The sequence below is a fragment of the Theropithecus gelada genome, chromosome X (genome assembly GCF_003255815.1).
Source record: "Theropithecus gelada isolate Dixy chromosome X, Tgel_1.0, whole genome shotgun sequence".
In the NCBI taxonomy this organism is placed as follows: domain Eukaryota; kingdom Metazoa; phylum Chordata; class Mammalia; order Primates; family Cercopithecidae; genus Theropithecus; species Theropithecus gelada.
In genome coordinates, this window is record NC_037689.1 from 117,994,947 (window position 1) to 118,005,404 (window position 10,458).

Sequence of the window (10,458 nt, forward strand, 5' to 3'; positions counted from 1 at the left end):
GTGTGGTGGTGCATGCCTGTAGTACCAACTACTCGGGAGGCTGAAGTGGGAGGGTCACTTGAGCCTGGGAAGTTGCAGCTCCAATGAACCATGATCATGCCACGGCACTCCAGCCTAGGTGACAGAGTGAGATGCTGTCTCTAAAACAAAAAACAAAGTGAAACTCTTGATTGGCATAATTTTGTTTCTCCATCAGCTTTCTTTTTTAAAAAAATACTGAAGTAAAACATGTATCTTTAGCTATTATCTCTTAAATCAGATTACCTTCTGTAATAATTCTATGGGAATTATTCTACTGGAGCACAGTCATTCAAGCCTGTAACCCCAGCACTTTGGGATGCCAAGGCGGGAAGACTGCTTGAGCCCAGGAGTTTGCAACCAGCCTGGGCAACATAGACACCATCTCTACAAAAAAATAAAAATAAAAATAAAAATAAGAAAATTAACCGGGCCTGGTGGTGTGTGCCTGTAGTCCCTGCTACTTGGGAGGCTGAAGTGGGAGGATCCCTTGAGCCAAGGAGGTAGAGGCTGCAGTGAGCCATTATAGCACCACCACATTCAAGCCTGGGCAACAGAGTGAGGACCTGTCTCAATAAAAACCGGCAAAAAACTATGGGTGCATCGTACGGTTGCCAGTGAATAAGGTTATAAGATAAAAAAACAGGATGCTCAATGAAATTCAGCTAACCAAGGGCTGTATATTTTTAGTGCAAGTATATCCAAAATATTAATGAGGTGTACTTACACTAAAACAAATATTCATTGTTTACCTGAAATTCACATTTAAATAGGCATCCTGTATTTTCATTTGCTAAACCTGGCAATCCTACCAGCACTTTCACATGAAGCCATGAGGGTTGCCTGGATTCATGCTGGTAGGTAAGCACCAATCCATTCGGTTGCCTCAGACAGGACAAAAGCCATTTCCTCTAAAAAAACCGTTTGGTTTGACGGTAGGTAGCAACGAAGCACGGAAGAATCTTGACCCTTTGAGGAACCCGTAACTGACGCAAGTGCCATAAATGCTACTTTGATTGATTCCCCGCCCCCTCCATTCTTCTTTTCCTGCAATTGCTCTATCACTTCTTGCCTGTCAAGTCCCGCCCTTGCAGCTACCTCCAACTGCAGAGGAACCGGTTGCCTAAAAGGAGCCGGCAAAAGCGCCTACGTGGAGTCCAGAGGAGCGGAAGTAGTCAGATTTGACTGAGAGCCGTAAAGCGCGGCTGGCTCTCGTTTTCCGGATAACGACTACAGCTCCGACTGTCAGTGCCGGCCTTCCTCGTGTGAGGGGATCTGCCGGACCCTTGCAAATTCAATTTCTTTCCCATTCCGGGCCCTTCCCTATCGTCGCCCCCTTCACCTTGGATCATGTTCAAGAAGTAAGGACATGCTGTGGCCTCCATCGGCTGCTCACAAAGGCGGTGGGGTGGGGGTGGGGAAGAGGGCGAGAGCTAAGATCCTCTTTCTCTCTCCCCCGCCCCTGCCATCCTGACTCCCTAAGGTTTTCTATAGTACTATGCTCTCACTCCCAACTTGAACACTTCTTTAAGCTTTCCATCCGTAGTCCTCAATCGGGTTTCAGTCCCTCCACTCCCATTGTTTTTTCTCCTTACCCCTCTTTCTCTTTTGCCCCCTCCCCCAATTCTGTCTCCATTCCTAGGGTTCTACCAATCACATCCGTGCACTGTGATTTAGGGGCATATCCTCTGTAGCTGAGAGGGGAGCCCTGCGCTCACTGCCATATGTTTATTAGTTATGAACTGAATAAAGGAAGGCTTGACTTCCTGGGTCATGGGAGTGAAGGAGTCTGGGTGACAGGAAGCAAGCGGCCTGTCATGCCTATTGCCTAGCTGCCAGATTAACCTTGCCTTGAAAATAACGTGATTGCCCCATAGGCTATTCAGTATAAGGAAGACAAAAATTCCTTGGGAACCTACTAGTGGGTTTGCCTTCCAGATTTAGTAGACGCAAAAAGCAAAGGGGGAGCATGGGCAAAGGAAGGTGGGTTTTGTGCATGAAATTTTGAGCAAAAATGAAATAGGGATCTTAGAAATCATTATTGTCATCACTTAAAAAAAATCTCAGCAGATTACATAGCCTAGCAGGGACCAATTTTCTATGTTATACTTGGGTTGGTCTTATGTATCTCAACAATTGAGGGTTTTGTTTTTTGATCACAGGTTTCCTTATTGGTGGGAACCTGTGTTTCTTCCTGGGTAGAATTGAATAAGATTTTCCAGGAAAGGCATCTGTGTAGCTAATTACAGATTATGGTGCAAAGTATGTCTCATATTCCTTCCCCCAACCCCAGCTAATTGCTGTATACTTGACAGTTTATTTCAATATTGTATTAAGACATTGGTTTTGTGCTGGACAGAGTAAAAGGGAAGTGGTATTTAAAAAAAAAATTATTTCATAATTATTTTAAGTATCTACTTGGTTGGGAATAAATGACTAATTAGAACAATACCTTTAGGTATTCTGATACCTCTACTTAGAAATGCCTGTTTCTTTTCTTGCAAAAATTACTTGGCAGATTTGATGAAAAAGAAAATGTGTCCAACTGCATCCAGTTGAAAACTTCTGTTATTAAGGGTATTAAGAATCAATTGATAGAGCAATTTCCAGGTATTGAACCATGGCTTAATCAAATCATGCCTAAGAAAGATCCTGTCAAAATAGTCCGATGGTAAGTCTTTGTTTTTGTCTGTGTAAAGCTTGGTGTAGCTGAATATTTAATGATTAGATTGCACTCATACTAAATGGAATTATTTTCAGATTAACTATTGATAGATTAATAATGGGGTAGACACAGAATAACTCTAAAACTCCAATATTTGCATTTTCAAAGATTATCTATGTCCCTGAAAAAATGTGGCTTTGTGTATTGATTGTTTTAGTAAAGAGTTAAATGTTTTAGTTCAGAGTTGGATTTAATTTATTTCAGTTTGTTCTTTAGAGAATTGTTTTATTGAATCTAACAATAGAATTAATAAAATGTGAAATAAAATTGGTTGTAGCAGGTAATATTTTTCTTTTTTTCTCTACTGGACTTGTATGATAGGAAAAACAATGTAAACAATATTTTTCTGGCCAGGATTTTTACTGACTTTTTAAAAAAGTTTACTTTATCACTGTATATGCGTGTTTTATGTTGTGAATTTTTGAAAGAAAATATTTAACTTGGTACTTTGTGACATTTGTCTTACAGCCATGAACATATAGAAATTCTTACAGTAAATGGAGAATTACTCTTTTTTAGACAAAGAGAAGGGCCTTTTTATCCAACCCTAAGATTACTTCACAAATGTAAGGTTTTTTATTTTTATTTTTTGAAATTTTACTCTTATTGCAATATTCAAATGTAAAGTCTTGTAAGAAATATGCATTTAATCAGATGAGATACTGCTGGGGGAGAAAAACAAATATGCATTTGGGGATACTGAAAGACACAAAAAGTTTAAAGTGACTTCTGATAATTAACTCATTATTTATTAGTACTAGGTAATAATGAATGAAAAACTAAAAAGAATGCCCATCTTGTGGTAAATCTGAAAAATGCAAATTCTCTCATGCATTCCAGAAAGCCCAAGAAAGATCATTTATTCATTCATGCAACAAATATTTATTACCAGGCACGGTGGCTCATGCCTGTAATCCCAGCACTTTGGGAGGCCAAGGCAGGCGGATCACCTGAGGTCAGGAGTTCGAGACCAGCCTGGCCAACATGGTGAAACCCGTCTCTACTAAAAATACAAAAATTAGCCGGGCTTGGTGGCAGGTACCTGTAATCCCAGCCACTGGAGAGGCTGAGGCAGGAAAATCGCTTGTAGGAGGCGGAGGTTGCAGTGAGCCGAGATCATGCCATTGCACTCTAGCCTGGGGGACAAGAGCGAGACTTCGTCTCAAAAAAAAGGAAAAAAACCAAACAAACACAAATCTTTATTGAACTTACTATGTGCTAGGCACTCAGCTAGGTGCTGAGAATACAATGGGAAGCAAAGACATTGTCTCTGTCCTTAAGAAACTAATAGTCTAGTTTGGAGAATAAACAGCAATTAGATAATTACATAAATACGTATTTACAAACTGTGATAAGCATTGTGAGCATTTTCATTTTTTATATTTGTGTCTATTAGCCTAATAGAGAAAAGTCAATATATGAGAAAGCATTGACTAAATGTTCTTCCATCCAGTTATTTCCTGTGATGTGTGTAAATGCGTATTTTTTTTTTAAATTGGGCTCTCTGTTACATAGTTTTTAAAAATTGATATATAATAGCTGTACATTGTCTGCTGTTGTGGTACCTGTATCCCCCCCACCTATATATATTTATAATGGTTGTACATATTTTAGGGGTACATGTGATATTTGATACCTTTATAGAGTGTGTAATGATCAAATTAGGGTTATCTATCACTTCAAACGTTTATCTTTGTGTTGAGAAGACTACAATTCTTCTAGCTATTTTGAAATATACAGTAAATCATTATTAAATATAATTTCCTTACTGTACTCTCGAATACTAGAACTTATCGACCTGTATTTTTGTACCCCTTAACCAACTTCTCTTCATCCCCTTGTAGTTTTTTTTTTTTTTTTTTAAATTAACAGGCTTTTATTTTTTAGATCAGTTTTAAGTTTACAGAAAAAGTAAGGAGAAAGAACAGAGTTCCCTCTCCCCAGTTCAGATTCCCCTATGAATAACATCTTGTGTTGGAATGATACATTTGTAACAATTGATGAACCAGTATTGATACCTTATTATTAACGCAAGTCCTTAGTTTACATTAGGGTTTACTCTTTGTATTCTACACTTTTATGGGCTTTCCCAAATACGTAATGTCAAGTATCTACTGTTAAGTATCATACAGAATAGTTTTACTGCCCTAACATTCTTTGTGCTCCACCTATTCATCCTTCCTCCCCCTACTTCCCCAACCCCAGGTAACCACTGATCTTTTTAATAGTTTTTTTACTTTGCATTTTTCACTTAACATTATATCACGAAAATTTCCCACAGCATATTAAATAGTCTCCAAAAACCATAGTTTTTGGAGGAAGGGGTAGTATAAGTTTTGAAACTATGGTTTTTGGAGAATACTTGGGAGGCTGAGGTGGGAAGATTGCATGAGCTCAAGAGTTCAAGGTTATTGTGATATATGATTGCTCCAATGCATTCCAGCTTGGATGGCAGAGCAAGACCCTGCCTCAAAAAAAAAAAAAAACAACAACAAACAAACAAAAAAGATTACCAATTTGGTAAACAAATGATAGTGTTTCAGAGTTTTCTTTTGTATTTGTTAGATTACTATAATTTGGGGATATATTTGTTCAGATCCTTTGCCTTTTTCTGTTGAGTCATTAGTGTTATTATTAATATATTGTATTTCTTTTCTTATAGATCCTTTTATCCTGCCACACCAGCAGGTTGATAAAGGAGCCATCAAATTTGTACTCAGTGGAGCAAATATCATGTGTCCAGGCTTAACTTCTCCTGGAGCTAAGCTTTACCCTGCTGCAGTAGATACCATTGTTGTATCCTTCCCAGGCTAAAACTGCTGAAAAATGTATTCATTGTGCTCTTATCATTACTGCGAAAGGTGTATCATTCAAGAGAACATTAGATGTACTTTTTGAAGGTTACTGTTACTCTTATCTCATGCCTTTCTGGTTACATTTGAAGTTGTATAGAGTAATTTTATTTGTTGCTACTAAATTATCTCATCTTAGGTCGTTTCTTAGAAGTTAAATGAGAATAAGTTACAAAAGAGTCTCAGCTGCATTTCAGCCCAGTCAGGGCCTACTGTTATCAGACTTAGGACACAATAGGGAATTCTTGATTACTAGGGGAAAGGATATAGATGATATAATTGGATCAGCTTTTTGGATATCAGCTTGCCACTGTAATGTTCATTTTGACTTACTGACATACATTGGAGTAAAACCTCTCAAAAGGGAAAAGAATTTAGTCACCAGGTATAGGTATCTCTTCCCAAGCAAAAATTTTGTGTTGGAAGTGAATAGTGGGAAATATTGGCAACCTCCAACTTTTATTTTGAAAATTAATTATTTGAAAAGTTGGGTTTGGGGGCCTCAGAGCACGTTTTCTCAAAGAGAAATGTCAGAGTCCCAGATAGTCCTTAAAGATCGATTCAACTTATGACATACCTGAGTATTCTGCATTATTTCCATTTCTGCCATGCTGTTTCAGCTATTTTCTGGATTAAATAGATTTTTGTGACTATTCTGGACAAGAGAACATCTTCTCCTTTATCATAGCCAAAGTAGCCATTTGCCTCAGGTATAGAAAAGGAATGGTACTTGGTGGGAATAGGGAAATTACTTTTAGAGTGTGTTTATCTTATTTTATTTTTTAAGACAGAGTCTCTGTCGCTCAAGCTGGAGTGGAGTGGCGCGATCTTGTCTCACTGCAACCTCTGCCTCCTGGGTTCAAGCAATTCTCCTGCCATAGCCTCTCGAGTAGCTGGGATTACAGGCACCCACTATCATGCCCAGCTCATTTTTGTATTTTTAGTAGAGACAGGGTTTCACCATGTTGGTCAGGCTGGTCTCAAACTCCTGAGGTCAGGTGATTCACCCGCCTTGGCCTCCCAAAGTGCTGGGATTACAGGTGTGAGCCACCATGCCTGGGCAGGGGTGTGTTTAAGAATAAGAATAAGAAAAAAAAAAAAAAAAAGATATTCTCTGTTGGGGCAGTTACAGCGAAGGGGTAGTATAAGTTGTATGTTTATATTCTAGGAACAGTTTATGTTGACATGCTTTTTGCATAATAGATGCTCACATATTTGGAACACTGAATGAATTGAAAACCAAGGGAGAAAAGTGAGGACGGGTTTTTTTTTGTTGTTGTTGTTTGTTTGTAATATTTATGATTCCTCTAAGTGTTGGTAAGTTTTTAGTTCTGGAGTTAACCTTAAATGGAAAATTTTCTTAGTACCCAGTCTTTACTTTTAAAAATAATTTTTATTTTGAAACAATTATAGATTTAGAGAAAGTTGTAAAAAAAAAAAAAAAATGGTACAGAGAGGTCTTGTGTACCCTGAATCTTGACTTTTAAAAATATGTACTGCAGTGTTTAACATTCCAGAAACTTCAAATGTTAATCAAGACCACTCTGGTTTTTCTAGAAAGGTTGAAACTGTTATATTGGGCTCTTAAAGGTAGACTGGGAATTTAACTATTATTTTAAAACATCCTTTACATAAAACCACCATTCAGGCTGGGTGTGGTGGCTCACGCCTGTAATCCCAGCACTTTGGGAGGCCGAGGCGGGCGGATCATGTGAGGTCAGGAGTTTGAGACAAGCCTGGCCAACATGGCAAAACCATGTCTCTACTAAAAATACAAAAATTAGCCGGGTGGGGTGGTGTGCACGTGTAATCCCAGCTACTAAGGAGGCTGAGGCAGGAGAATTGCTTGAACTCAGGAGGCGGAGGTTGCAGTGAGCCGAGATCATGCCACTGCACTCTAGCCAGGGTGACAGAGCAAGACTTCGTCTCAAAAACCCAAAAAAACAGCTGGCCATGGTGGCTCACACCTGTAATGCCACCACTTCGGGAGGCCAAGGCAGGCGGATCATGAGGTCAGGAGTTCAAGACCAGCCTGGCCAACATAGTGAAATCCCGTCTCTACTAAAAATACAAAAATTAGCCGGGTGTGGTGTAGTCCTAGCTACTCGGGAGGCTGAGGCAGGAAATTTGCTTGAACCTGGGAGGCAGAGGTTGCAGTGAGCCAAGACTGCGCCATTGCACTCCAGCCTGGGCAACAGAGTGAGACTCCGTTTCAAAAACAAACAAAAACCCCCAGCATTCAGTGATCAGAATAATTAATCAGAACAATTAATATTTATTGATTTCATGGCTTTTAGTATTTATGTGCAAGAAATTTTACTCCTTTTTTTGTGTGACTTACTCTGGTTTTGTGGGCATAGGTTATAGTATTAACATTTGACTTGAAAGAAAAGGGGTTATTAGATTTATTCATTTAGCATTTACTGAGTACAGTATACCCACAGACTCTGCTAGGTCTCTGCTCTCAAGGAGTTAATGGTCTAGGGGAAGACACAAGAGGTGTTCCAAATGGCTTAACTAGCTAGTAACGTGATCATTATTTGACACCCTTCCCTTGATGGGGAGGCCCCAAGGCATTTTGATAAACAGTTTTCTTAGCTGTGTTCTTTCAGGCTATCATGGCAGAAGGAAAACAGCATGCTCTATGTGTTGGAGTCATGAAGATGTCTGCAGAAGACATGTAAGTCTTACTTTAGGCCCCCTTAACTTTTGATATATGGGTAACCAACCCAGGAAGCATCAGAATTATAGGTGAAATTTGCTGTCATGTATACCACATTACACAAATATCCAAGCACAGAAGCTTCATTTCTGATATTTCCTAACACTTAGGAAGCCAGTGAAACCTATTTTGTCTTCAGGATTGTAGTCTTTCTTAAGCACTGAAAAGAACCCATGTACCAACACAGCTGTTTTATATGTGTGTGTGGGGTACTTTAGGAATCTTATTTAATATAATTTAAACTGGGGGAGGAGGGAAGATGTTTTCCTGCTGTCTTCATTTTATTTTTATTTTTACTTTTTAAAATTTTTTTGAGATGGAGTCTCACTCTGTTGCCCAGGCTGGAGTGTAGTGGCGCGATCTCGGCTCACTGCAACCTCTGCCTCCTGGGTTCAAGCCATTCTCGTGCCTCAGCCTTCCAAGTAGTTGGGATTACAGGCGTGCGCCATCATGCTGAGCTAATTTTTGTATTTTTAGTAGAGACGGGGTTTCACCATGTTGGCCAGGTCAGTCTCAAACTCCTGACCTCAAGTGATCCACCCACCTTGGCCTCCCAAAGTGCTGGGATTACAGGTGTGAGCCACTGTGCCTGGTCATTACTGCTAGTTTTAAAAACTGATATATCTCACCACCACACAGTATTTATCTTATATTCTGACCTGGTAGTACAAGAAATGTAGAATATGTAGAGAACTAGTAAAGATATATTACTAAAACATAGGCAGTATATTTAAAAACTTTAGAACCCATTTGATGACCAAATTAGTGGTATTAATTTTGTTTCAGGGTTAATGTAGCACTTTGATATTCCTCTAGTCTTGTGACATTGTTACTCTGGTTCTATAGACCCACTAGTTAGATCACTAAAATCAGTTTTAATATAAGCTGCCACAGAGTAATGTAGTTTAATATAAACAACAATGTAATTGTGATGGCAATAAGTTATTTCCTTGTGGCTTAATAATTAAAAAATAACAATATACTTTGAATTATATTTATCACAAGACTATAAAAATGCATAAAAGTATGTTTATGTGTTTCTTTCCCTTCTACAGTGAGAAGGTCAACAAAGGAATTGGCATTGAAAATATCCATTATTTAAATGATGGGCTGTGGCATATGAAGACATATAAATGAGCCTCAGAAGGAATGCACTTGGGCTAAATATGGATATTGTGCTGTATCTGTGTTTGTGTCTGTGTGTGACAGCATGAAGATAATGCCTGTGGTTATGCTGAATAAATTCACCAGATGCTAAAATTCTGTTAGCTTCAGAAATTATTTTAAGTTTTCTTAAACTCAAGTTAAAATTGGGTAGCAAACTTGGACATTAAAAGGTATCTGGTAAGTAACGAAACTCAGACAACTTAACGTCCTTTCTTAGGCTAATGATATAAGAGTGAAGAGCAGGACTTGGTCAATGGATTGCCACTTTATGGTAGACCTCTAGAGAAACTGTCTAGTTAAATGGGGCTAGAAACTAGACTAGGAATTTTATTCTATTACTCCAGGCGACCCAGCAGTGCTCCTTCTCTTGTGTGTGTGTGTGTGTGTGTGTTTTGTTTGTTGATTGATTTTTTTAAAACTTTTCAATGGAAAATTCTAAACATATTCAGAAGTCTGGAGAATAGTATAATGGACCTTTCCATATCCATCACCCAGTTTCAGTTTATGGTCAGTCTTATTTCATCTATTCCTCAATTATTTCTCCCCCCCACCAATTATTTTGAAGCAAATCCCAGACATCCTATCATTTCATCCATAACTACTTTATTCTTTTTTTTTGTTTGTTTGAAACAGGGTCTTGCTCTGTTGCCCAGGCTGGAGTACAGTGGTGTGATCTTGGTTCACTGTAACCTCTACCTCCTGGGTTCAAGCGATTCTTGTGCCTCAGCCTCCTGAGTAGCTGGGATTACAGGCATGTGCCACCATACCCAGCTAATTTTTGTATTTTTGGTAGAGATGGGGTTTCGCTATATTGGCCAGACTGGTCTTGAACTCCTGGCCTCAAGTGATCCGCCTCCCTTCAGCCTCCCAAAGTGCTGGGATTATAGGCATGAGTCACTATGCCTGGCGTCATAACTACTTTAGTATGTATCTTTAAAAATTAGAAAAACCCCATAATACCATTATCACACCTA

At 38.9% G+C, this 10,458-nt stretch overlaps 1 protein-coding gene across 2 annotated transcripts; it reads left to right on the forward strand.

Moving 5' to 3' along the window:
* Positions 1-970: 970 nt before the first annotated feature.
* MCTS1 (MCTS1, re-initiation and release factor) lies at positions 971-9,580 on the forward strand. Of its 2 annotated transcripts, none has more exons than XM_025373299.1 (6): positions 971-1,379; positions 2,537-2,689; positions 3,212-3,309; positions 5,406-5,539; positions 8,208-8,275; positions 9,373-9,580. In XM_025373299.1, exons 1-6 carry the CDS (start codon positions 1,369-1,371, stop codon positions 9,452-9,454), a joined length of 546 nt encoding a protein of 181 aa, XP_025229084.1. In that variant the 5' UTR covers positions 971-1,368; the 3' UTR covers positions 9,455-9,580. The 2 variants fall into 2 exon arrangements, with proteins under 2 accessions (XP_025229084.1, XP_025229083.1); XM_025373298.1 differs by lacking the exon at positions 971-1,379 and adding an exon at positions 1,459-2,001.
* The last annotated feature ends 878 nt before the right edge of the window (positions 9,581-10,458 follow it).